The sequence below is a fragment of the Nyctereutes procyonoides genome, unplaced genomic scaffold (genome assembly GCF_905146905.1).
Source record: "Nyctereutes procyonoides isolate TBG_1078 unplaced genomic scaffold, NYPRO_anot_genome, whole genome shotgun sequence".
NCBI classification, from domain to species: Eukaryota; Metazoa; Chordata; class Mammalia; order Carnivora; family Canidae; genus Nyctereutes; species Nyctereutes procyonoides.
The window spans coordinates 4,425,073-4,450,823 of record NW_026575020.1 but is presented as its reverse complement, the minus strand read 5'-3'; the positions used below and the strand labels follow the sequence as shown (position 1 = coordinate 4,450,823).

At 50.6% G+C, this 25,751-nt stretch overlaps 2 protein-coding genes across 2 annotated transcripts; both read left to right on the top strand.

Moving 5' to 3' along the window:
- Positions 1-1,562: 1,562 nt before the first annotated feature.
- On the top strand, positions 1,563-16,379 carry PSMD3 (proteasome 26S subunit, non-ATPase 3). The gene is made up of 12 exons (XM_055318467.1): positions 1,563-1,919; positions 4,753-4,943; positions 6,646-6,783; positions 8,398-8,534; positions 9,259-9,449; positions 9,621-9,724; positions 13,736-13,850; positions 13,954-14,073; positions 14,217-14,320; positions 14,580-14,735; positions 15,675-15,725; positions 15,920-16,379. Exons 1-12 carry the CDS (start codon positions 1,700-1,702, stop codon positions 15,995-15,997), a joined length of 1,605 nt encoding a protein of 534 aa, XP_055174442.1. The 5' UTR covers positions 1,563-1,699; the 3' UTR covers positions 15,998-16,379.
- Positions 16,380-22,613: 6,234 nt separating this feature from the next.
- Positions 22,614-24,966, top strand: CSF3 (colony stimulating factor 3). Its single transcript, XM_055333015.1, has 5 exons — positions 22,614-22,656; positions 22,769-22,923; positions 23,343-23,450; positions 23,591-23,737; positions 24,082-24,966. Exons 1-5 carry the CDS (start codon positions 22,644-22,646, stop codon positions 24,244-24,246), a joined length of 588 nt encoding a protein of 195 aa, XP_055188990.1. The 5' UTR covers positions 22,614-22,643; the 3' UTR covers positions 24,247-24,966.
- Positions 24,967-25,751: the final 785 nt, after the last annotated feature.

Genomic DNA, 25,751 nt, shown 5'->3' with positions numbered 1-25,751 from the left:
CTTCTCGCCCACCTTCAGTTAGATTGGCGTTATGAAGAAGAGGCTTTAATGAGTTTATTCCAGCAATGATTCAAAAGTCCTGTTATCCATCCCACAGCCCAAGGGGGAAGAGAGACAGGGAAGAATTGGTCAAGACACGTTCCCTAAAACCGGAGAAAACATTTTTCCCTTCAGCAAGCAGTTGTTTAGTGCAAGGAGCTATTTGCTGCAATAGAATGACAAAGGGGAGACAAGGAACACCCTCTCTATATATGAATACAAAGAATATGATCAAAACATATTCTCTGCCCTTTATACCCTTATAGCAGAGCTAGATTGTCTTGTAGGGTCTGACCTGGTTTGAAATGTAGGACTTCTGGGACGCCTGGGTGGCTCAGCGGTTGGGCATCTGCCTTTGGCTCAGGGCGTGATCCCGCGGCCCCGGAATCCAGTCCCGCATTGGGCTCCCTGCATGGAGCCTGCTTCTCCTTCTGCCTGTGTCTTTGCCTCTCTCTGTGTGTCTCTCACGAATAAATAAGTAAAATCTTAAAAAAAAAAAAAAAAAAAAAAACCTTAGGACTTCAGCTACAGGAGAGAGAAAAGTTTAAAGATAGGGAGTTTTTATTCTGTGTCTCAAGAGGTTGGAACCTCCATCTTCCTCCTGCAGAATCACTGGAGAATTCCTTTGAAAAATAAGTGGACAGAGTTTCTGGTCCAATTTCCTTCCCCTGGGGATTCTTAGATTCTCTTTAGGTGCACTATTACTCTGCTCCCCATTGCACTACAGTGTGTTTGGATGCAAACAGGCGCCCCTAAGCCTCTGCCAATAGGAACTTCCACCTGCTTTCCTCACAATACAGGGCAGAGCAGGGCCTCCAGCAGGCCACATTCTGCAGCTGTTTTTAACAACTCCGCGCCCCGAACGTGCTAGCCTGGGCCGTACAAAGAGCGGACCCGTATATTTTATACTGGAGTGATTGTCCACAGGCGCACTCTCCCCCCATCCGCACTCCCAGGCTGCAGGGATTTTATGCCTGATTCACAGCACTTGCAAAAATCTGACAAGGAAGTCTGAATCCCAGTTCGGCGCTCACATCCCTCTTTTTTGCAGCTTCCTCCCTCGCGCCGGACACACTGGGCGGCGGCTGAGTACCAGCCTCGCGAACCGAGACCCAGACCCCAAGCTGCGGGCCGGGAGGCAGGCGGCGGCTCAGACTGAGCGACTTGGGGCAAGAAACCGCACAGCAACTCATGACGTCATTACGCCCTGCGTGGCTATAGGCCTCACCCGCTCCCCGCTGGTTAGAATGCTCTAGGAGTCTGATGTGATCCAGACTGGAGCCTGAGGGGCCATCTCGTGGACACGCACGGAAATGCACTCCGGAGGAACGTAGAAGAAGCTCCACACGCTGAAGCACTCCGAAGAACAAGGGGCAAACCCATACAGGCTCCTCCCTGCTCCTTCCTCGAAGATCCGCCTCCATCCTGCACCTCGGCCGTTGATTTCTTTCGCTTTTGTGGACTCGGCCTTCGGCCTGTCGGGCCTGGCGTTTCCCAGAAGGCCCAGCGCCGGGAAGAGGTTTGCAGCTGCTCCGTCATCGTGCGGCCCGTCGCGAGCCCGCGCTTGTGTGCAGGCCCGGCTCGGTTCCTGGTCTCTGGTGGGAGGATTCACGCGAGGCCCCGGTCTCGGCCCCCGGACTAGGCCGCGACCCCGGGCGCCATGAAACAGGAGGGCTCGGCGCGGCGCCGCGGTGCGGACAAGGCGAAGCCGCCGCCGGGTGGAGGGGAACAGGAACCACCGCCGCCCCCGACCCCCCAGGACGTGGAGATGAAAGAGGAGGCGGCTGCGGGTGGCGGGTCAGCAGGGGAGCCTGACAGCAAAGCGGCGGCGGCGGCGGCGGAGCACTCCCAGCGAGAGCTGGATACCGTCACCTTGGAGGGTACGAGAGCCCGGGCCGGGGACGTGCCGTGTTCACGGATGACAGCGCCCGGGTGATCCAGCCTGTCCTCGGGACCCCAGCGCAGCTTCCGCCACCCCCGATTCCTTAGCATCACCCCCGCTGCCCGCCCCCCACCACCCTGACACTCCTGACACTCCTGACCCCGGCCCTAGTAACCTCCTCTCCGGGCTCCGGGCTCCGGACTCCTCCCTTAACACACCTCTTCTCTCCCCCTACCTGCGTTGAATCTAGTAGGTCCCCCTGGGCCGGTGGTCTCCCTCCGTCTTTTAAGTCCCCTCTGACCTACTCTATTTACATCCTATTCTAACACCCCCACATGTGATTGGTCCCTCTAGAAACCAGTGTTTGTATTTATGGTGCGAAGGGGGTCAGGGTGATGCCCATGAATTTTAAGACTTTACAAAAGTTTTCTGTTGTCTTATCTACGCCTGGCAAACTCCCTTAAGAGAAAGAAGCCTTTCTACTCTTTTCTGTAATTAAGGTGCCGTTGCTCTTTCTCTCCCTTCAAGCCCTTATTTCTGTTCCTAAAGAGTTTAAAAACACATTACAGACTTTGGGTGTCACCCTTGAGTTCCTAATACATTCATCCTGAACTACGTAAGTCCCCCCCACCCCCCATTTCTTTTCTCCTAGGTGCTCATTCCCTAGGATTGTTCCTCCAAGTTCACGGTTCACTTTTCTCAGAGCGTCCTGTGGGCATTTGGAGTGAGCAGAATGAGAGCTTCCCACTGTGAACCTGGTGCTGTTTTCCCAGCTCTGGCTCAAGCGGGCCCAGACTGTTTATGGTGTTTTCTCTCTAATTGCATGAGAACTCTGCTCAAAAGCATTGAGATAAGCCAAGTTAGCCTCCTGGGTGATGTGTTTGAGGATGTAATGTTGACTGCATCTGCCCCTGTCGAAAGTTGGGCAACAGGCTCAGTTTCTAATCAAGATCCTCTTACCTAAAATGATGATACCCGGTGGCAAAGGTGCTACTGGGCACATACATATGTTTCTTATAAACACTTCATTTTGTTGTTAGGAAGGAATTCATGTTTCCTCGTAGAAATTTTGGAAAATATCAGAAGCAGGGAGTAACATGAACCATGGTTAACATTTTTTTCCTATGAATTTTTGAGCTGCTCTCATGCAATTGAGATCAAGTTATACAGACAGTTTGGAAGAAGGCCTAACCAAATACAGATGGTTTTGTGTGCTTTCATCTAACATATCCATAAACATAGCATTCAATTTTTTCCAGAAACATTTATTGACTACCCGATGTAGTGGCTAAGCATACAAACTCTGGAATTAGTTTCTTCATCTCTATAAATGAAAGTATAGTACCTACTTCATTGGGTTGATGTAAAGATTAAGATGCTTAGAACATGTGCCCAGCACATGATGAACACATAGTAAACCCTTTGTAATGTTAGCAGTTATCATTATTGTGCCATTAAGGGGACCCAGGCACCCTATACTGTGTATACAAAGGTAACTAAGAAACTACCGATTCAGAGTGTTCCCTTACTCCTGGACACTTCAGTTGTGTCAGTTTTTTACATTATAAATAGCTTTGCAACGTCGTCTTTGTGGCCCAAGTTTTTAACCTATTTTTATGATTATTTTTTTGGTATAGATTCTCAATATGCCTGAGTTGAGAGAGTAGATCTCTTTTAGAGTTTTGAATAGGTAGTGTCCAGAGAAACTATACTGATTTACAATATACTAACAGAAATGTTGTGTTCACCCTGACTCTATGTTAGGATTTTTTCTTTTTCTTTTTTTCTTTTTTTTTTTTTTTTTGAAATTTATCTATCATAGAGAATGTACAAATGCACAAGCAGGAGGGGTGGAGGGAGAGGGAGAGAGAATTTCAAGCAGACTCCATGCTGAGCATGGAATCTGACACAGGCTCCATCCTAGGACCCTGAGAGCATGACCTGAGCTGAAACCAAGAGTTGGACACTGACTGCACCACCCAGGCACATCTACCCATGTTATGATTTTTTAAATATTACCAGTTTGGTAGTTGAAAACATTTCCATTTGCAATTATTCAAATGCTACTGAAATATATTTTCATGTCTGTTAGCTGTCTTTTTGTATTGTCTATTTGTGTTTGTTTTTACTTATCCTAATTTATGCAAACTCTTTGTAAGGAGTATGACTCTCTGATCACAGTTGCTGCAAATACTTTTCTTTTGTTTACACAGATACTCAGATTATTTTTTGCAGAGTAGAGCCCATCATTCCTGTGTGTGTGTGTGTGTGTGTGTGTGTGAGAGAGAGAGTGAGAGAGATTTCTCCATATTGTTTGCATTTAGAAAATAAATCTCCACGTTTGTCTTGTTTTTTTGTTTCTTTTTTTTTAATTTTTTTTTAATTTTGTTTATTTATTTATGATAGTCACAGAGAGAGAAAGAGAGAGAGGCAGAGACATAGGCAGAGGGAGAAGCAGGCTCCATGCACTGGAGCCCGATGTGGGATTCGATCCCGGATCTCCAGGATCGCGCCCTGGGCCAAAGACAGGCGCCAAACCGCTGCGCCACCCAGGGATCCCTGTTTTTTTGTTTCTTATGGTTGCTTTCCCTTTCTTCTTTTTGTCACCCTCTACCCTTTCCCTTACCCCAGTTTTTTTTTTCTTTGTCTCTTGGTTTTGTCTTAAAATCATTGTAGGCATCTCTTAAGTATTGTTTAACCATATTAGGCAAAAGAAGTGACTGGCTACATCTTGCCCTTTTATAAGAGGTTCCCTAGACCACTTGCCTAGAGTGGTGGGAGGAATAGGAAGAGTTAGAGGTAACATTTTTCTCTTCTGTGGTCTTCCATAGACATAAAGGAGCACGTGAAACAGCTGGAGAAGGCAGTATCGGGCAAGGAGCCTCGATTTGTGCTGAGGGCCCTGCGGATGCTGCCTTCCACATCACGCCGCCTCAACCACTATGTTTTGTATAAGGCTGTGCATGGCTTCTTCACCTCAAATAATGCTACTCGAGACTTCTTGCTACCCTTCCTGGAAGAGGTAAGTGAGTCAAACCCCCCCCCCCAGCCCTCAATGTAATTGTTTCCCATCCTAAAGACCTGACTTATTACCTGCTACAGCTGAGTAGTGAAGCAAAAAGCAGGCCGTTTTAATAGTCATTTGTCCACTAACAAGGGAACCATCCTTCTGCCTTATAGTGTCATTCTTCTGAATCAGGGGAAAAGAGCTGGGAATCAGGACCCTTCCAACCAAACTCAGTTCCCACTGCTCCCCAGCAGAATACTCTCCTCCAGTTGAGTGGTGTCTCCATTGTCCTAAGAGAAGGTACCACCACCTCTCTGCCTCTGAAGCCTCACCATGGAGGACATATAAAATAGTGATTAAGAGCACAGGCTCTGGGGACGCCTGGGTGGCTCAGTGGTTGAGCATCTGCCTTTGGCTCAGGGTGTGATCCTGGGGTCCCAGTATCAAGTCCCACATCAGGCTTCTTGCATGGAGCCGGCTTCTCCCTCTGCCTCTCTCTCGGTATCTCTCATGAATAAATAAAATTTTAAACAACAACAACACAGGCTCTGGAGGTAGAGTTGAATTTGAATCCCAGCTCTACCATTTGGTACCTGTGGGACTTGGACAAGTGAGCTAACCTCCTTATGTTTCATTTTCTTCCTTTGCTAAATGTGGCAAACAGATTTGGGGGACAAAGAGGTGGAAAGGAACATGTGTAAAGCTCTTAGAACCGTACCTGGCACATAGTAAATGCTGATGAAGTTTGTTTGGTGCTGTCAGCGGACTCTGTGTCAAGAAAGACTTCTCCTTTTCTGTCTAGCTATACAATCCCCGTTATGTCCAGGTCCTGCCCCTTCTCAAACCTGAGTGTCCCTTCAGCTATCTCCCTAAAGCCATCGTGGACATGGGCTATTCCATAGAAGAGACTCAAAAAGAATCCCTTGAGGTGGAATGGTGAAGAATTTATTGTCTGGGAAAAGGGAAAAGCACTCTTCCCCAACATCATCTGGGGAAAAAAATTTTAACCTGTATGATTTATTCATGAGAGAAACAGAGACGGAGAGGCAGAGATACAGGCAGAGAGAGAAGCCAGCTCCATGCAGGGAGCCTGATGTGGGACTCGATCCAGGGACTCCAGGATCACTCCCGGGGCTGAAGGCAGACGCTTAACTGTTGAGCCACCTAGGCATCCCTAACCTGTATATTTCTAAATACACCCCCACATGTTTCCCTTTTGAACTGTTGCACATTATTCCAGTTTTGGTGACTAGATCTTATAATAAGTATGACATATATGTCAGTTACCCCCAAATTTCCTTTGTTCCTACCCCCCAAAAATTGGATCTCAATATTCTTGATCTCATCTCTAGTATTATAATACTTTATTAAATTCTCTTTGATAAAATTTGCAGTGGTTCCAAGTGTGGTGGTTTAATCTCTCTACTTAGATTGTAGGCTCTTTGAGGGGTCCTTACATCATCCTTTCCATCCCCATTATGTTCTATGAAGATGTCTGTTTTACTTCTCTAAGCCTTTTTTTGTTTCTACTGCCAGCCTCCTTGACTTCCTTTGGAAGGAGACTGTGCCATCTTTATTTTTATATCCCAGCACCTAGAAAAATCTTGCATATAGTAGACACTCAGTGAATATTTGTTGAAATGCATCGTGAGTGAAATACATTCTTGGTTGGTTGATCTGACTGAGCTTTTCCACAGTAATTCATGGTTTCTCCTAGCCCATGGACACCGAAGCTGATTTACAGTTCCGTCCCCGAACAGGAAAAGCTGCATCAGCACCCCTTCTACCTGAAGTGGAAGCCTACCTACAACTCCTCATGGTCATCTTTCTGATGAACAGCAAGCGCTACAAAGAGGTATCCAGGACCAGTGAGCGAGAATAACATGCCCCAAGCAGTGCATGGGGTTGGTGGGAGAGAATGTCTCTGGTGAAGAATTGAAGAGAGTCACTGAGTTCTTAATCGTCCCCCTAGACTCTTCCCCCATGTAGAAACATACCTAACCCCACATCCAGGGATACCCCCTTAGCTCCTGTTCAGATACCATGGGAAGGGGCTGGCAGCCGCCATTCTGTGCTTATCTGTGGCACAGTACCAGTGCAGTGGATTCTGTTTGGAAAAGGAGATTTGGAGACAGAAATTTGACTTCAAATCCTAGCTGTATCTTGGACAAATTAATTTCTCCTGGCTTTATATCAGATGGGAGAAACAATGCCCAACTCACAGCATCACCATTGACATTAAATAAAGTACTACCACAATGATCTTCATATAGTAAGCTTTCACAGTATTTCAGTAATTGGCAGTTCTTTTCATGGTACTGAACAACTCCATGGATACTGTACTGCCACTGCTTCCTCCAGTTGGGGCCAACTTCTTTGTCAGTCATAGCCACTATCCAGAAAGCACACTCAAGAAATGACGTCCAAGGTCCAGGATGCATGGGTGGCTTAGTCAGTTAAGCATCTGACTCTTAATTTCGGCTCAGGTCATGATCTCAGGGTCGTTGGATCAAGCCCCACATTGGGCTGTACGCTCAGCTGGGAGCATCTACCTGAAATTCTCACCTTTCCTTCACCTCCACTCTGCTCTTGAGTGTATACACGTACCCAACTGCGCACGTGCTCTCTAGAATAAGTAAATCTTTTTAAAAAAGAAAGAAATGACAGTTCCCTCTGCTCCATCCCTGTTTTGTTTTTTCCTTGCCTTGCCACAAGTTGATTTTTGTGTGTTTTTAGACATAATTCACCCCCTTTAAAGTGTGCGATTCAGGGGCACCTGGCTGGCTTTCAGTAGAGCATCCAACTCTTGATCTCTGGGTAGTGAGTTCGAACCCAACATTGGCTGCAAAGATTACTTAAAATAATTAATTTGAAAAAAAAAAATAATAATTAATTTGATTGGATGCATTTTTTAAAAGTGTAGGGCTCAGTGGGTTTTGGTATGTTCACAAGTTGTACAGCCATCATCACTGTCTAATTCCAGAATAATTTCATCACCCCAAAAAGAAACCCCATTGCTGTTAGTAGTCACTCCCTATTCTCCCCTCACCCCAGCCTCTGGCAACGACTCATCTACATTTTCTGGCTCATGGATTTTCCTATAAATGGAATTATGTAACACATGGCCTTTCATGTCTGGCTTCTCTGACTTAGCATAATGTTTTCTAGGTTTGTCCATGTTGTAGTGTGTATTCAGCCCTTGTAATGGATGGATAATATTCTGTTGTATGGATATACTGCATTTAACTTCTCCATCCGCTGGGTGATAGACACTTGGGTTGATTGTTTCCACTTTTTAGTAATTCTCAGTAATGCTGCTGTGAACATTTGTGTACAGACTTCTATGTGAACATACGTTTCCAGTTCTCCTGGATTTATGCCTAGGAGGGGAGTTGCTGGCTCATATGATAGCTCCTTGTTTAACTTTTTGAGGAATTGCCACTTGATTCTCTTTTGGCTGCCTCCCCAGGCACAGAAGATCTCTGACGACCTGATGCAGAAGATCAGCACTCAGAACCGCCGGGCTCTGGACCTTGTGGCCGCAAAGTGTTACTACTATCACGCCCGGGTCTATGAGTTTCTGGATAAGCTGGACGTGGTGCGCAGGTACAGGTGGCCAAGGTCTGACCCAAGGTTAAGAACTGTCCCCCAGGCTCTTCCCTATACTCCAATCAAGGGAGGACTGATCAAGGGTAGGAGGTTGGGCTGGAAAACACTTCACTCCTCTGTTTAAAACTTGTGGTGGCTCCCCATTTTCCTCAGGGAAAAGCTGAAGTCTTCATGATTGCATGTGAGTCCCGACGAGGTCTAGCCCCTGCTCACTGCCTGCTTGACTCTACCTCTCACTACTCCCTGACTCACTTCTCAGCCACACTGGCCTCCCTGCTTTTCTTGGAGCCAGCCGGGCATTGTTCCCTCTGCTTAACAATGCTCTTCTCCCTCCTTCAAGCCTTTGTTTAATTGTTAAATTCTCAGTGAATCCTACTCTGACCAAGTATTTCAAATGGCCACCCCATCCTTCTCGCCTCCTGTGTTCCCCATCACACTTACCCTGGTTTCTGCATAGCCCCAATCTTCTGTCATGCTCCCTAAGGCACTTATTTATCACAACTGTCATCTGTCTCACCTATTTGAATGTAGAGTTAGTTGTGTCCTTTTTGTACACCCAGAATAGCGCTTCACACCACAGGCACTCAATAGTTAAATGTTCAGTAATAACCAGAAAGGCAATTTGTGTCACTCTTTTTGGAATTGAGAGACAATAGAGAAGTCAAAGCCATTGAAAGAGTTATTTGAGGTATTTGACGTCTTTTTATTTTCCTTCTTGAAGCTTCTTGCATGCCCGGCTCCGGACAGCCACCCTTCGGCATGACGCAGACGGGCAGGCCACCCTGCTGAACCTCCTGCTGCGGAACTACCTCCACTATAGCTTGTACGACCAGGCTGAGAAGCTGGTATCCAAGTCCGTGTTCCCTGAACAGGCCAACAACAATGAGTGGGCCAGGTACCTCTACTACACAGGTGAGCAAGGGGCCCCACCCCTCAAGTCAGGCAGTGTGTCTCAGGTTCACGTGATGCAAATTTCCTGAAAATTTAGTGTACTTGGTGCCTGAGGGGCCCATTTTGGCACTCTGGTTTGTAGGGGGCTTTGGATGACACCATTCTTTGATCCACTCTCTTTTCCACACTCAGGGCGAATCAAAGCCATTCAGTTGGAGTACTCAGAGGCCCGGAGAACAATGACCAATGCCCTTCGCAAGGCCCCTCAGCACACAGCTGTCGGCTTCAAACAGACGGTGAGCAGCAGCTCTCATCCCTTCGCTGCTTACTCATCTGATAATGCTTTAGTTCTCTTTCCCTACTTCGGGGCCAGGGGAGGCATCCTCAACCTTCATGATCCAGAGGTTAAATTGCATGTCCATTTGTGTATAACATTGATCAGAACACATTAAGCAGACACTCCCCTGCACCTCCAGTGGTTTATGTTCAGAGGACTCTCCTTTGTAGATGGGATTAGAATATTCCTGATTCCCCAGCACTCCTTACAGTCATTCCAGGCATGGGCCTGGATTGCGTTGAGAAACCCCAGGTTCTTTACTGGTCCCTCACATGCCCATTTGAGAGCAATGTTTTCTGTGGCCTGGGAACCCAGAAAATCCCCATGAGGCTGACTGATTCAGGTGTGGATAAGTCTTGGTCACCTAGAGCTGTCAGTCACCAAGGCTTTTTCTGAGTGCTGACCTTGGTGTTGGGCACTGTGAGATTGCAAAAGATTGTTACTCAGAAAGGCTTGAGGGGGGATCCCTGGGTGGCGCAGCGGTTTAGCGCCTGCCTTTGGCCCAGGGCGCGATCCTGGAGACCCGGGATCGAATCCCACATCAGGCTCCCGGTGCATGGAGCCTGCTTCTCCCTCTGCCTGTGTCTCTGCCTCTCTCTCTCTCTCTCTATCATAAATAAATAAAAAATTTTAAAAAAAAAATTAAAAAAAAAAAAAAGGACAGTAAGTCTTTAAAAAAAAAAAAAGAAAAGAAAGGCTTGAGGGCCTGTGTAAAGTCACAGAGCCTGGTAGCCAGAATTTGGACCCTGCTTTCCCAACCATGAACACCTATTTCCACCTCAACTTGACCTCTACCTCCTAATGCCCTTGAAAGAGAACAAGATGGGATCCCTGGGTGGCGCAGCGGTTTGGCACCTGCCTTTGGCCCAGGGCGTGATCCTGGAGACCCGGGATCAAATCCCACGTCAGGCTCCCGGTGCATGGAGCCTGCTTCTCCCTCTGCCTATGTCTCTGCCTCTCTCTCTCTCTCTCTCTCTCTCTCTCTCTCTCTCTCTCTCTCTCTGTGTGTGTGACTATCATAAATAAATTTAAAAAAATAAAAATAATAAAAATAAAAAGAGAACAAGATGAAGATGACTAAGAATGACTAGGTCAGTATAGTCAAGTTCAGAAGTTGAAAGACAGGTTTGGTTTTGGTCAAATAATTAAAGATACCTTAAAGAAAAAGTTAAATTTAATCTGGTTTTTGAAGGTGGGTAGGATTTTCACAGAAGGGAATGGCTTATAAACTGTGCAGCATCTGGAGAGAGGTGTGGGGTAAATCAGAGTTCTCAAATCAGACTTTACTATAGATGGATAAGGTTTCTGGGATTTCTGTGGTGGAGCCAGGTGGCAGGAACAGAGAGAGCTGGAGTGAGATCTTTGGCCAGCAGACTGTTGGCGAGGGAGCCAGAGAAGAGATGGAATGGTTGCTTGAGAGAGGAAGAGTTGGGGGAACTTCCACCCACAGAGACTTAAATAGGTGATAGGCCAAGGCCTTGGAGGAGCTAAAGAAGGGAAGGGTTAAAGAACACAGGTAGAGAAGCTGACTTGAGCTAAAAGCAGGGAGGCGGAGAATGTGTAAAAAGAGGCCTCAGCTTTGAAGTGGAGTCCACAACAGAACACTTTGAAAGCTTATCCATCCATAGTAAAACCCACATTCTCGCCTTGGGTGATCTCAGCTCAACGCTGACCTCTTGGTGCTTCACCAAAGTCTAATTCTAACTGTCTGCTGGGGCCATCATAACAAGCTACCACCAGCTGGGTGGCTTAAGCAACAGCAATCTATTTCCTTATAGTTGGGGAAGCCAAAAGTCCAGCATCAGGGTGTCAGCATGGTTGGTTTCTCCTAAGGGTCTCACTCGTAGATGGGCATCATCTTTTATTCTCTTGAAACTGTCTTCCTTCTGTTTATGACTGTATCTTAATCTCTTGTAAGGACACCAGTCATTGGATTAGGACCACTCATATGACCTCATTTTCCTTAATCTCTTTAAAAGCTCTCTCTCCAAATGCAGACATAGCTTATTTTACTGCGCTTTTTACACATACTATATTCTTTATAAATTGAAGGTTAGTGGTGACCCTGCATTGAGCAAGTGTCTCTGTGTCACATTTTGGTTATTTTCGCAACATTTCAAACTTTTTCATTATTATATCAGTTATGGTGACCTGCAATCACTGGTTACATGATTTGTTGAAGGACGAGATGATAGTATTTTTTAAGAAAGTATTTTTAAATTAAGTTATGTACATTAAATTATTTTTTTTAGGTAATGCTGTTGCATACTTAATAGAGTACGGTATGGCATAAACCTAATTTTTAGGTGCCCTGGGAAACCAGAAAGTCACGTGACTAGCTTTAGTGTGGTATTCGCTCTGTTGCGGTGGTCTGGAACACAGCCCATGATTATCTCTGAGGTACTGAGGGGTTAGCACTTCAACATACAAATTTGGGGTTTCACAGTTCAGCCTGTGATACTAATTCTGACCCCTCTTAATGAACACCAGACCTACGAATCTAGCTTCCCACCACACATCTCTGTATAGATACTCCTCACACTTAGCTTATCAAAAATAGACCCCTCTGGGTGCCCCTTACCAGTCCTTCCTCCTGCTCTCCCGATAAAGATAGGACCTTTGGAATGACCCCAGACTCCCCCATTCCGCCCCACGCCTCCTTCCCTATCACTCAGTTGTCTGTTGATTTACCTCCATGTCTTTTGTATTTGTCTCCTTTCTGGAATCACTGGCGCCCTTGTTTGAGCCAGTAGCATCCCTGGTCATCGTCTTCCCCTTTACAAACCCAGCTTTCACACACCTGCCTGACTAACCAGAGCGCTCTGCCTTGTCCAGGAAGCTTGCATTGCTCCCCATTATCTCCCCAATAGGGATGACAAGTTTTGTGAGGTAGTCAGGCTGGGGGTTATGAGGACACTACTGCTGCCACTGCCGCTGCTACTGCCACTGCCACCCATTTTAGGGACTGGGAAATTGAGGCTTGGTTGCTCTGCTTTTCCTAGCTAGTGAGTGAAGACTAGCATTCTGTCTCCAAACTCTGAACTCAGCCTGACATTCAAAACCGCACATCCCCAGGCTGGCCCAGCATCCCCCATAACCTTCCAGACTAACTTGAGACATGTGCTACACTTGTCCAGTCTGTTCCTTTGACTAAAACATCCTCCCTCCTCCCCCTGCTTCATCTGAATCCTTACAGCATGTGTACAGCATGTGTTAACTTCTGCCTTTTCCCTGGGTTTCCCGTCACTCCTAGGTTACTCCAGGGAACAGGGCAGCATCGTAGGTGTGTGGGGGTGAGTGTGGGCACGATCTTATAACCTCTTGCTTCCATCATGACTCTTGCTTTGTCTGTGGTCCTGTCCATCCTGCTTAGTGGGCGGCTCCTTCATTGCTGGCATCACCTCCCCCATTGTGGTTTTCCTCGCTTGGTGCTAAATCCACAGTAGGCAGCATCTAGAAATCCCTCACAGTTCTGTGGAGAAAGAAGGGCCGGGTTTTCCCACCAGCCTCCTGTACCCTACCCGGCTGTGGCCCATTCACTGAGGTTCTCCCAGTCTCCTCCTGTGCTTCTGCCTCTACACGTTCACCTCCTCTCCAGCGACCAGCACCGTGGGCCAACTCCTGTCCCATTCTCTAGCCTCTGGGCCCTGCTCCCCCAGTGTTTCAGAGCCACAGGACCCTCCCCTCTGGCCTGTACCTCAGAGCATTGCCATTGCAGAGTGGCGTGCAAGTGGAGTGGCAGTTGAGATGGAGCTTAGGGCTCGGCATGGTCAGAGGGGCAGCTTTGACCTGGCTGCCACTATTCCCAGTACCTGGCTCCCGGGGGCATGCCCAGCTCTACGTGGGCCTGATTGCAGTACCATCTTCCCCATCTCGCAGTGTGTTGGACTGCACTGAAGCCCCGTTTCTCTCTCTCCTCCCTCCTGCTGGGGCTCCCTGCCCTTTGTGTTCCTGTGTCGCACACCACCAGGTGCACAAGCTCCTGATTGTGGTGGAGCTGCTGCTCGGGGAGATCCCAGATCGGCTACAGTTCCGTCAGCCTTCCCTCAAGCGCTCGCTCATGCCCTACTTCCTTCTGACCCAAGGTAAGGCTGGTCCCGCTCACAGAGCTTGCCGAGGTCTGACGCTGTGGCCTCTTCAGTGCGTTTGCCCATTTGTGTCATCTGATCCACTCCTCTCCCCCTCCAGCTGTCAGGACCGGAAACCTAGCCAAGTTCAACCAGGTCCTGGACCAGTTTGGGGAGAAGTTTCAAGCAGATGGGACCTATACCTTAATCATCCGACTGCGGCACAACGTCATTAAGACAGGTGTGGATCAGAGTCTGAGGGGCCACTGGAAGAGCAGGACCCAGATGAGGCTTCTGCAAGGGATGGGCAACCCTAGAGATATCCGTGGGTGGGTGAAGGGGCTGTGTCTACCCTGCCCACCCCAGTGCTGCTTCCTCCCCCAGGTGTGCGCATGATCAGCCTCTCCTATTCCCGAATCTCCCTGGCCGATATTGCCCAGAAACTGCAGCTGGATAGCCCAGAGGACGCAGAGTTCATTGTTGCCAAGGTGGAGCTGATTCGGAGATGGCAATTGCCACGTTGCTGCCACATTTCAGGGGATGGGAATGGAAGGAGATTGGCCAAGGGGGAGGGCATGGTCTTTTCAGAGAGTGCCGGTCTTACAGTGTGAAGCCAGGAAGTTGCCAGAGAGAATGTGTACATGAGTGAGTGTGTGAGAGTGTAAGGAGGAAAGGGACAGGGCAGGGTGTTCTTGGATTTAGAAGATGGGCTTTCTGGTGACTTTGTATCCCTTTGGGGGCCTGCAGGCCATCCGGGATGGCGTCATTGAGGCCAGCATCAACCATGAGAAGGGCTACGTCCAGTCCAAGGAGATGATTGATATCTATTCTACCCGTGAGCCCCAGCTGGCCTTCCACCAGCGCATCTCCTTCTGCCTAGATATCCACAACATGTCTGTCAAGGTGAGAAGCCGGGACTGCAGAGGGGGTTTTGGCAGCATCCAAGGAGTCCCCAGAGGAGATTAGCTTAGTTCCTGGCCCATCTCTGTAAAGTCACTAAATGGCAGGGCAGGGGGCCCCAGAGGGAGCAAAGAACTCGTGAGCCTGTAAGACGTTCAACAGCTTCTGAGGGTATGGTTGCCAGGGAGGACTGGATGGATTCAGGGAGCAGGGTTCTAGATTTGCTTCCAAATTTGAGTCACTCACTTTCTCTGAGCCTCTGTTTCTCCATCTGTGAAGCTGATGGTGAGATTACCTGCCCTGCCTGCTTCAGGGCTGATGACATTAAATGCAGTCACTGTCTCCAGGCACCTAGTGAAGCCTAAACTGTGGGGAAGGCAGGATGGGTATCTAGTTCCACAAAAGGCTATGAAGCCCTTATCCAGTGGCAGACACTGACTTGGGTGCTGGTACTGTGTGCCAAGTATTTCCTGATCTCTTCTTGCCCCAAGAAACTGGGGATGTTGTTGCCTTGCTTAAAATCAGGTAAATGCCGTGCTCAGGGAGAGACAAAAGGCCCTTTGCAACCTGGTCCCCTGTGTCTGTAGCCTTACTTCCGCCTGGTGCACCCTCCTCTCTCCTCCCCCTCCTTGCTTTTCTTTCTCCCCCCACCCCCCAGCTGGCCCCACTGAGCTCAGGCCAGGCGTTTTCACACTTTGAAACCTCTGCCTGGAATGCCGTTCCCCCTTTCCCCCACCAGTCTGTTCCCTCCCTCCTTTCCCTCCTCCTCATTTAGCATGCTATAGTAGTAATTTGCCTGCATGCCTCGCTCCCCACTAGACCAAACTGGAGAGCGAATGACCTTATTCCTGTCGTGGTGCCCAGTACACAGAAGCAGCACAATAAACGTATGTTAAGTGCATGCCTTTTCTTCATCTTACTCCTCTCTCTACTGTGCTTCAGGCCATGAGGTTTCCTCCCAAATCGTACAACAAGGACTTGGAGTCTGCAGAGGTAAGGTGCCTTTTGCTTTGGACAAGACCGAAAGGTCAAGCTTTCCTCCAGAGAGGGAAGAGGGAGGCAGTTTCTGGAAGGGCTCAGAGCTGCTCTGAAGCTTTGTGGTCCCTGCCTTGGGGTGGCTGGGTGAAACACTGTGAGAGCCCCGCTGGCCCCCTGCAGCCCATCCCTCTCCCCACCTCTTGCCCCAGGAACGGCGTGAGCGAGAGCAGCAAGATTTGGAGTTTGCCAAGGAGATGGCAGAGGACGATGACGACAGCTTCCCTTGAACTAGGGACTGGCGGGGGGGGAGGGGTGTGAGTGGGGACTGGCTCTTTATCTTCCCCCTCAGGGTCCCCTGCCCAGGGAACCGGCCCCTCTCCTGTACATGTCTCACAGACTGCGCATGTGCAGGGGGTGAAGGGTGCAGGGAGCCAGCCACCCCCACCTTCACCCCAGGACCCCTCCCCAGCCGGTGACAGCACACGGTGGGCAGGAGGTGGGCAGGTGGCCTCCCCAGGGCAGGGTCCTGGCTACTGATACGGGCAGCAGGATGGGAGGGGAGAGCCCTGTGCTCTCCAGAGAGCTGGGGACTGGAATTGGGACATGGGTTGGGTTGTATGTTTTTTGAAGCTTCAATTATGATTTTTAAACAATAAAAAGTTCTCCAGAGTTCTTTGTGCATCATTTAACGACACTGCTTCGCTTTCACACCTATGGGTATTGACAGACCCAGATTTTTCTTGCTCTTGGGGGGAATGGCCCAATGTAATCATCCAGTATGACTGTGGTTGAGGATGAAGCCAAAGACAGGGTGAAGAGGTGATCTGTCACCAGAAGGGCCTCTCCTATCTAACTGGCTAGCCAGTTTTGGGCAAGTCACTAAACCTCTCAGTCTCCTTCCCCACATCTGTCCAATAAAGGACTAGACTCAGTGACCTGGCCCTAAAGTTAGAAGTCTAGACCTCTTGGGCAGCCCGGGTGGCTCAGCAGTTTAGTACCGCCTTCAGCCCAGGGCGGGATCCTGGAGACCCAGGATCGAGTCCCACATCTGGCTCCCTGCATGGAGCCTGCTTCTCCCTCTGCCTGTCTCTGCCTCTCTCTCTCTCTCTCTATGTCTCTCATGAATGAATAAATAAAATCTTTAAAAAAAAAATCTAGACCTCTAGATGATCAAAGAAAAACTGGGAGTCTAGCCCTCAGGTGAGGTTTGCAGAGGAGAGAAGGGCTCTGATAAGTCTGCTGCAGTTGGAGGAGAGCAGGGCTTTCCCCACTTGGCCCTTGAATACAGAAGACGGGCTCCTCCTTGAGAGCAGAGTGGGGTCAGGCAGGAGGGGGTACCCTGTGGCCCCTGCCCACTGACACTAGCTGCAGATGGTGAGGAAATGTGTCTGCCTAGGTCTCGAAGTCTCCTGGCCACTAACAGTGGTAACTCCCCATCTTGGGCCATTGAATTATTGCTATGTTCTCTGCTCCTGCCAAGCGCTCTGTTACCTGAACACAGCCTTGTGGGTTTCTGCCTCTACTTAACTGTCTTCCCTCCCCTGTGGTGCTCTGGCTCTCCACCTCCTGGATTTCTACACCTCCTCCAGGCTTCCTGCCTCACAGTGATTTATCCCCCTGGTTTCTGGAACACTCACTTGAGATCGGATACTCCTAGGAGATGGTGTGAAAGTCTAACCTTCCTAACTAGTTTGTAGGTTCTTAGAGAGCATGAGGCATTTGTATCCTCCCTGAGCTTTGCCCAGTGCGTGGCACACTGGGTTCAATGAAGTCTTGTTTGTTAGAGGAGGTACACTCTCCATCACAACTGAAGATTTTCATCCCCCAATAACCCTAATTTCCATTAAAGGCATGTTTTAGACTAGCCTTGCTTTTGTTCCTCGTCCCATCCCAGCCATGGTCACAGTGATCTGGCATTGGCCACTTCCTTTAAAAGAAAAAATTGCCACCTGCCGTATAATGAAACCCTTCAAAAAAAAAAGTTATTTGGGGGGCAACTGGCTGGCTTAGTTGGTTAAGCCACCAATTCTTGGTTTTGGCTCAGGTCATGATCTCGGTTGTGAGATCAAGCCCTGCATCGGGCTCTGCGCTGGACGTGGAGCCTGCTTAAGATTCTTGCCTTCTTCCTCTTCCCCTCCCAGCCCCCTCCCCTGTGGTCACTCATGCACTCTAAGAAAAAACAAACAATTTTTAAGTGATCTCTCTACCTAACGTAGGGCATGAACCTACAACCCCAAGATCAAGTGTCACATGCTCTACCAACTGAACCAGCCAGGCACCCCCAAGGTTATAAATCCTAGCACCAAGCCCTTAGTCCCTCAGACCCTCTCCTGGTTGGTAACAGATTGGAGAGTGTGTCACCCTGGTCCAGAGAGTGGGTCGCCCTGGTCCAGCGCACTCTGGATGGTGCAATTGTTTGTTTTGTTTCATGACTTTTTTTTTTTAAGGGTTTCATGGCTTGCTGTGATTCCCTGGTTCTCACCCACCTTGAGTCTATGGACTCTTTTTCTGTCTGCTTGCTGTCTGGAAGTTTCTTGTAATTCATTCCCGTGAGCTTGGTTTTCTCTTCCCGGAGAAGCTTATTGCCCTTTTTATGCTTGGAGAGCTCACCGTGTTCTCCACTTTCTGGGTGGTGGTGGTGTTTTAATTAGAGAACTACAGAAGGGCACCTGGTGTCTGCCTTTGGCTCAGGGCATGATTCCGGGTCCCGGAATCGAATCCCACGTCGGGCTCCCTGCATGGAGCCTGCTTCTCCCTCTGCCTGTGTCTATGCCTCTCTTTCTGCCTTTCATGAATAAATAAATAAAATATTTGTTAAAAAAAATAGAAAACTACAATTAAAAAAATAGAGAAGCAGGAAGAATAACAAACATCCATGTGCTTTCCACCCAAGTTTAATAAATGGTGACACTGGTTATCATGCAAGTTTCCTCAACCAAGGCAAACTGTTACACGTCAAGTGAAGCCGCTCTTGTTCCTTTCTTTTTTTTTTTTTTTATTTACGATAGTCATACACAGAGAGAGAGAGAGAGAGAGGCAGAGACACAGGCAGAGGGAGAAGCAGGCTCCATGCACCGGGAGCCCGACGTGGGATTCGATCCCGGGTCTCCAGGATCGCGCCCTGGGCCAAAGGCAGGCGCCAAACCGCTGCGCCACCCAGGGTTCCCCTCTTGTTCCTTTCCCAGACCCTTGCCTACCTTCTAGAGGCAGCCACTCTGATGAATCCAGTTGGGTAGCTTTCCAGTTTATGCTTTAATACATTTTGTTACATTGTCTTGCACTTTTAAATCTTTGAAATGATATATCACATGAATGTAACTTGCTCTCCACTCAGTCTTGGCTTTGAGGTTAGTGGTGGTGAGACCAGGCTCAGCACTGTCCTAGGCACTGTGAAACTGCAAATTCCTCAAGGAGTTTTCATCCTGTGACGACTTGGTGGGGGAGGCGCATGTGGTATGAAATAAATCGGACCACGATTTATTTAGCCCTTCCCCGACTGGGGCGCGTTGGTTTGCTAGGACATAGGATGCCACTGAGGACAGCTCCGGGAGTCTCCTGCTACAGGGGACTGTGTACATGGTGTGCAAACCTCTTAGAGGGCCGGATCGCACATTTTTTAGGTTTCTGAGCCATATGGTCTGTCACAACTCTTCATTTCAGTGCTGCACTTCTTGAAAGCGACTATAAACAATATGTAAACAAAATTATTTAACAACCCTGGGGTTTGAATTTCATAGGATGTTTACATGTTATGAAATATTCTTTTGATTTTTTCCCCCAACCATTTAAAAATGTGAAACCCATTCTTAGCTCGAGGTGTACAGATCTTGGCTCACAGGCCAAGTCTGCAACAAATGAGTCACTCCAGAGGCCTTAGAAAGAGCCTCCAAGTCCAGGACCAGATGAAAACAGGAAGCCTGAGGGGAAGTCGCCACCGGTTCTGGTCTTTGAAAACACCTGGGAAAGCCTTTAGGAGGCTGGACAGCGGAATGACCAGTAGGGGTCTCTGGAGCCAGTGCCTTTGCCAGTGTATCATGGCTTCTAACAAGCCCTGGCTCTCTACTTGGCCCTTATTGTCCCTCAGGTAAGGCTTAAGTCTGGATTGAGCCATTCTCCAATACAGTTATCTGAACAGGAAGGTAGTGTAATGGGGAGGATGCGAGCTGGAGAAGCCTGGTGTCACATCCTGTCTGCTCTGCCATGACTCGTTCTGTGATCTGGGCAAGACCCTTCGCTTCTCTGAGGCTGTCCCTTGTCTATAGTGGGAGTAACCCACATCCTTTTACTAGCTTTGTAGGATGAAATGACAAGAGTGTAATGGAAGGTGCTTGATGTACAAGAGGTGTCAAATAAGTGTCAGCCAACATTTGGATTTTCTCCCTATGGAATGGATGTCAGAACACTTCCCGGGATGAGCAGTTCACTTTCCCCTGGAAGCTGCCCACTCCATATTCTAACACTTCTGATCATTGGAAAGCTCTTTCCCTCTGTGGAGCTGAAAACTCGCCGGCTGTGGCTTCTACTCCCTGGGCCACTTCCAGCCCTGGAGACCCGGCAACAAACCCCCTCCTTCACTTCCCCTGGTCAACACAGTCTGCTTTCTTCAAGTGGGATCTTGAGTCCTTTCACCCTTCTGGCCCCCCTCATTAGAATTAACGTATTCTCTCAATCAAACATCCTACACACTTGGACTGTAGGTGAAGATAAGAGTCTGGGCCTGGGGCTGCCCAGCCACTGGTGAGGAAGGCCAAACACTGGTGGTTAAGGAGCTCTTGGGTGGCTTGGTCGGTTGAGCATCCAACTCTTGAGTGCAGCTCAGGTCCTGATCTCAGGGTGGTGGAATCAGGCCCCGTGTTGGCTCTGTGCTCATGGGGAGCCTGCTTGGGATTCTCTCCCCCTCCCCCTCTGCCCCTCCTCCCCCACTTCTAAAATAAAATAAATAAATCTTAAAACAAAAGAAGTTAAGACTGTGGCACAGAGCAGACCTTGATTCTGCCACTTGGCCAAGTTACTTAACCTCTTTGAGGTTAGATTACTCTTCTGTAAAAGGGGAAATGGTTCTAGTACCTTCCTCATAGGCTTATTGAAAGGCATACCTGGGGATCCCTGGGTGGCTCAGTGGTTTAGCGCCTGCCTTTGGCCCAGGGCCCGATCTTGGAGTCCCGGGATAGAGTCCCTCATCAGGCTCCCTGCATGGAGCCTGCTTCTCCCTCCTCCTGTGTCTCTGCCTCTCTCTCTATGTCTATCATAAATAATAAATAAATAAATATTAAAAAAAAGAGAAAGGCATACCGCTCTTCTTGTGTGGAGAGCGCTCAGCACAAGGTTAGGGGCCTTGTGGAGTCAGATGAGTCCTCTGGAGGTTCTTTGGGGGAGGATGAAGGGACATGTTTGTGGAAGTGAATTTCCTGCCCCCCAGTTCCAAACCCATCCCTCTGCTGCCGCAGAGCTGGGCACAGAGCTGACCTCAATCAGTGCATGGTGACCAGCTACCCAGCGGGAGGCGGAGGTGGGGGGCGCCCTGAGGCCCTGGGAGGACAGGGGACTAGAGGCAGGATGCGAGTGAACAGGTGAAGGCCCTGCCAGCTGTGGCCACCAGGGGGCACCCCCGCCCCAGAGATGCCCTCACCCAGACAGACACACCCACTCCTCATCAAAAGGTGTCCTTCCTTGGCTGGTGCTGGGGTAAATGGAGACAGAAAGTGACAGCCTTGGGCGTGGCAGGGCAGCCGGCTAGGCAGGCCCCGTGGCCCGTGGGAAACCTTCAAGTCTGATCTGAGGCCCAGGCTGCAACCCTGAGCCGGAATCGGCTCTCCTTGACCTTAGGCTAGGCCCTTCCTCTCTGGCCCAGTTCACGGGGTTTAGAACCGAATCAGAGACTGGCGCGGTTCTGGGGTTTGGGGCTAGGGCAGTTTTTTCTCTCTGCCCCCCAGCCCTTCTCCTCCTCAGGGCAGCGCACACTCTGGCAGGCGGGAAGCCACGTCAGGGACCTTCCCCCAGCTCCCAAGTGCTGGGACACCACTGGAGGGAGGGGGAGCACAGGAGGAGGAGGAAGGGCAAGGTCAGGTGAACCCAGAGCCCCAGAACCTCAAGGGTCTTGCTTCATTTGGGACAGACATCCGGTTTCCTTTGGTTTCTGCCAGGATTCCGGGGGCTTGGAGGAATGAGTCATGGGGGGGAGTGGGGGGTTCCCAGCTAACCCGTTCAAGACAGGGACCTGGGATGGTGCCCATCAAAGTGTGGGGTGGAGACAGGAGGCTAGATCCCAACGGCCCCATCTCAGGCCCCTGGCCTCTCAGGAGGGGGACTCAGGAAAGCAGCCTCCTGGGAGTTTGAGGGGTAGAAAGGGGGGCAACTAGCTTCTTCCCTCTCCAACTCTAGACTCTAGAGTCTAGGGAACAGGTAGCTCGGGGATCCCAAGGGGGGTAGGGCCAGGGGGCTACTCCCGCAGATCAGGCAGGGGAGGGAGGGAGGGAGGGAGAGAGAGAGGGAGGGAGGGAGGGAGGGGCTGCCCCTGGCCTGCCTGGGCAGTGTGGGCCTGACTGGCCTCCAGGCTCCTTGGCTCTTATCTGTGGCTCAAGCTCACTTAGTTCAGTGCTTCAGATCAAGCACCCTGGGGCAATTCGGGCCTGGGCGGGGCTGAGGGGAGGAAGAGTGTGAGGGGGATCAGACGTCAAAGAACGATCAGAGATTCCACAATTTCACAAAACTTTCGCAAACAGCTTTTTGTCCCAGTGCCCCCCTACATTGTCCTGACACCAAATTTGCATAAATCCTAGGAAATTATTACTAAGCCCTGGTCGTGGCACCAGGTAATTTCCCCCCAGGCCTCCATGGGCTCCTCTATAAAGGCCCTCTGGAGCCCGTCCCTGCCAGAGCCCAGAGCCTGCAGACCCACCCAGACCTTCGGCTAAGCCTGCTGCCCAGAGCCCCATGAAGCTGACCGGTGAGTGTCCTGGCCCCAGGGAGGGAGGCTGGAGTGGCAGAGGGCTGGAAGGGCCCCCGGGCCCTGCAGTGGACCGCAGAGCTCCTGAGCCCCCCACCCCATCTGCTCTCAGCCCTGCAGCTGCTGCTGTGGCACAGCGCACTCTGGATGGTGCAAGAAGCCGCCCCCCTGGGCCCTACCGGCCCCCTGCCCCAGAGCTTCCTGCTCAAGTGCCTAGAGCAAATGAGGAAGGTCCAGGCTGATGGCACAGCGCTGCAGGAGACGCTGGTGAGGGAGAGCACTGGCGGGGACCTCGGGGCTGGGAGGGGGGACCCAGAGCGGACAGCTGAGGGCAGGCACAAGGGGGAAGAGCTGAGGGTGGGAAAGGGAAGGGAGAGAAGATATGATCAGGGAGGGATGTGGGAGAGGAGAGACCCAAGGGAAAGGGAAGAAACTTAGAGGTGGAGCCATGGAAGCCTGGCTAGGAACCGGGGAACAGAGTGCTCAGGGACAGTGCTCAGAGCAGCTGCTGGCTGGCGGGCCGGCCTGCCAGGATCGCCGTGGAGGGCAGGATGGGGCTGAGCAGCCTGGCAGCGGCCTGGGAGGGCTGGGAGAGAGGGGAAGACCTGGGAGAGATGGGGAGGGTTAGGAAACAGCAGCCGTGGCCCTGTCAGGTGCCCCTCACTCAGCATGCTTCCTGTCCCCAGTGTGCCACCCACCAGCTGTGCCACCCTGAGGAACTGGTGCTGCTCGGGCACACTCTGGGCATCCCCCAGCCTCCCCTGAGTAGCTGCTCCAGCCAGGCCCTGCAGCTGGTGAGTTTCTGGAGGGGAGGAGGGCAACAAGGAGAGGGAAGGATGGTCTGGAAGTCTCCCTGGACCCCCAGGCTCCAATGTGGGGCCCTGAGAGGAGCGTCCCAGGCAGCACGTCCTGACTCCTCTACTCCATCCCCCAGATGGGCTGCCTGCGTCAATTGCACAGCGGCCTCTTCCTCTACCAGGGCCTCCTGCAGGCCCTGGCAGGGATATCCCCCGAGTTAGCGCCCACCTTGGACACACTGCAGCTGGACATCACCGACTTTGCCATCAACATCTGGCAGCAGGTGAGCCTCATGGGAAGCGGCAAGCCTTAGGGGCCTGGATGGAGCCGGTCCCCAAAGATCAGGCTGCAAGCCTGGGATCCCGGTTCTTTAGGGCCAGGGTGAGAGCATTCCCAGGGTGTGTGTCGGGAGCTACCACTCCATCCCAGGAGTGGCCCTTCCCCGCTCTCCCTGGATGAGGGCAGGGACCAGGTCACTGGACCCTGAAACAGACCTGGGTTCAAGGCCTGACTCCACCATTAACTGCGTGGTGTCACCTTCCATGGCCTGTCAGCCCTTTGCATTTCCTTATTCAAAAATGCCCACTCAGCAGGGCCTGATTGCAGATCTCATCTTTCCCCCAACAGATGGAAGATCTAGGAATGGCCCCCGCCGTGCCACCTACCCAGGGCACCATGCCAGCCTTCACCTCGGCCTTCCAGCGCCGGGCAGGAGGTGTCCTGGTGGCCTCCAACCTGCAGAGCTTCCTGGAGCTGGCATATCGCGCTCTGCGCCACTTTGCCAAACCCTGAGCAAAACCCTCCCCAGCCAGTGTATTTATCTTTATTTAATATTTATGTTTATTTAAATCTAATATTTAAAGATGAGGACAAACAGAAAGGAGCCCTGCACTCTTGGGTCCTTCCTGCCGTCTCTGAGTTTCATTCTCCTGCTTTTGCAGGGAGAAAAGCCCCTGTATTCCTGTCCCCTGGACGGGGAGGTAGATAGGTAAATACCAAGTATTGATTCCTGTGACTGCTCCCTGGCCTGGCTCTGTGGTGGGCACTGGGTAGAATCCCAGTGACCCCCTTACAAGGGTACCCACCTTGAGGCCCTTGGAAGCATCAGGAAGTCTTCCAGGTGGGAGACAAAACAACCCTGTTTAATATTTAAACAGCAGTGTTCCCCTACTGGGTGCCCCCCCACTCTGGCCTCACCAACTTGGCTTGCACGTGCCAGGTGGGCTGTCTCGCTTCTCCTCACGTCCCCTTCCCCACAGGCATCAAGCCCGGCAGAGGCAGCCAAAGTGGGGAGGCTTGACCCTGGGGTCCCACGAATGTGCTGGGGAATCTAGTTTTTAAGATGTTTTCGGGAATATTTTGACTTCCAGTTATGGGGAGCCTCGGCATCACTCTCTCCTCTTTCTCGATGCCCTATGGCAACAATGACAGGCTCCTGACACCTGCCCCACTCTCACCAGGGTCAGGATTCTGACCCTTCAAGGGCTGGCCAGCGGGTCGTGTGTCAGCCCTACTGAGGGGGACTGGAAGTGGGGAGGGAAAGATGGGGGGGGTTATGTGACACGTGAGAGGAACACGCAGCTCTTCACCCTCCACCTCTGCCCGTACCTTCTCACTGTAGCCAAACTTGGTGATAATAAAGTATTTTGTTTGTCTCCAGTAAATGTCCTTCCTCCTTCTTGGGTCCAGCTGGTGCCCAGCCAGAGGCTGGGAGGCGGGGAGTTGAATGGTGGTGGAAGCCAAGAGGGAGGGAAAGAGGGGGTGCAGGAGGTCATCCTCTAGCTCATCAATGTTCATGCTTTTAGCAGGGATTTCTCTTGTAGGGACGCTGGGCAGGTGCCAGGCTAAGTGCTAGGGATGTGGCAGCAGACCAGGCAGGCATGGCCCCTGCCCTCACAGAGACACAGCCTAGTGGGAGGACAGGACACAGATGGGTCACCACACAGGCAGAGGGGAACGTGGGGTTGGGGTGGGGAAAGGGGAAACTTAATGGTCCAGACACAAACACTGGGGCAAGGGAGGATTTAATATTTGTCATCTTCCATAAACTCCAGCCCATCCACGCTCACAGGTGCCCACAAAGGTAGAATGAGAAGTGCCGTTTAGAGATTAGGATCTGAGATCAAGGTTTCAACTTGGGTCAGAACTCAAGCTGATCTGAGCCCTGCACTCCTCTCCCTCAGGCTCTGCCTCTGATGGGCAAGGGAGCAACCTCATGCCAGCCACCATCTTCCTGCTGCTCTCAGCCTCAGGGGCTGCTGAGCCTGAGCTCACAGGGCGGCTGGGCAGGTGCATGT

What these genes read in the sequence shown, in the direction of transcription:
- PSMD3 (XM_055318467.1), top strand. Translation starts at nt 1,700, where the DNA reads ATGAAACAGGAGGGCTCGGCGCGGCGCCGCGGTGCGGACAAGGCGAAG. An exon ending in GGATACCGTCACCTTGGAGG is followed by an intron (nt 1,920 to 4,752) that starts GTACGAGAGCCC and finishes GGTCTTCCATAG; the next exon opens with ACATAAAGGAGCACGTGAAA. An exon ending in ACAGCAAGCGCTACAAAGAG is followed by an intron (nt 6,784 to 8,397) that starts GTATCCAGGACC and finishes CTGCCTCCCCAG; the next exon opens with GCACAGAAGATCTCTGACGA.
- CSF3 (XM_055333015.1), top strand. An exon ending in CAGCGCTGCAGGAGACGCTG is followed by an intron (nt 22,924 to 23,342) that starts GTGAGGGAGAGC and finishes TCCTGTCCCCAG; the next exon opens with TGTGCCACCCACCAGCTGTG. An exon ending in CCAGCCAGGCCCTGCAGCTG is followed by an intron (nt 23,451 to 23,590) that starts GTGAGTTTCTGG and finishes TCCATCCCCCAG; the next exon opens with ATGGGCTGCCTGCGTCAATT.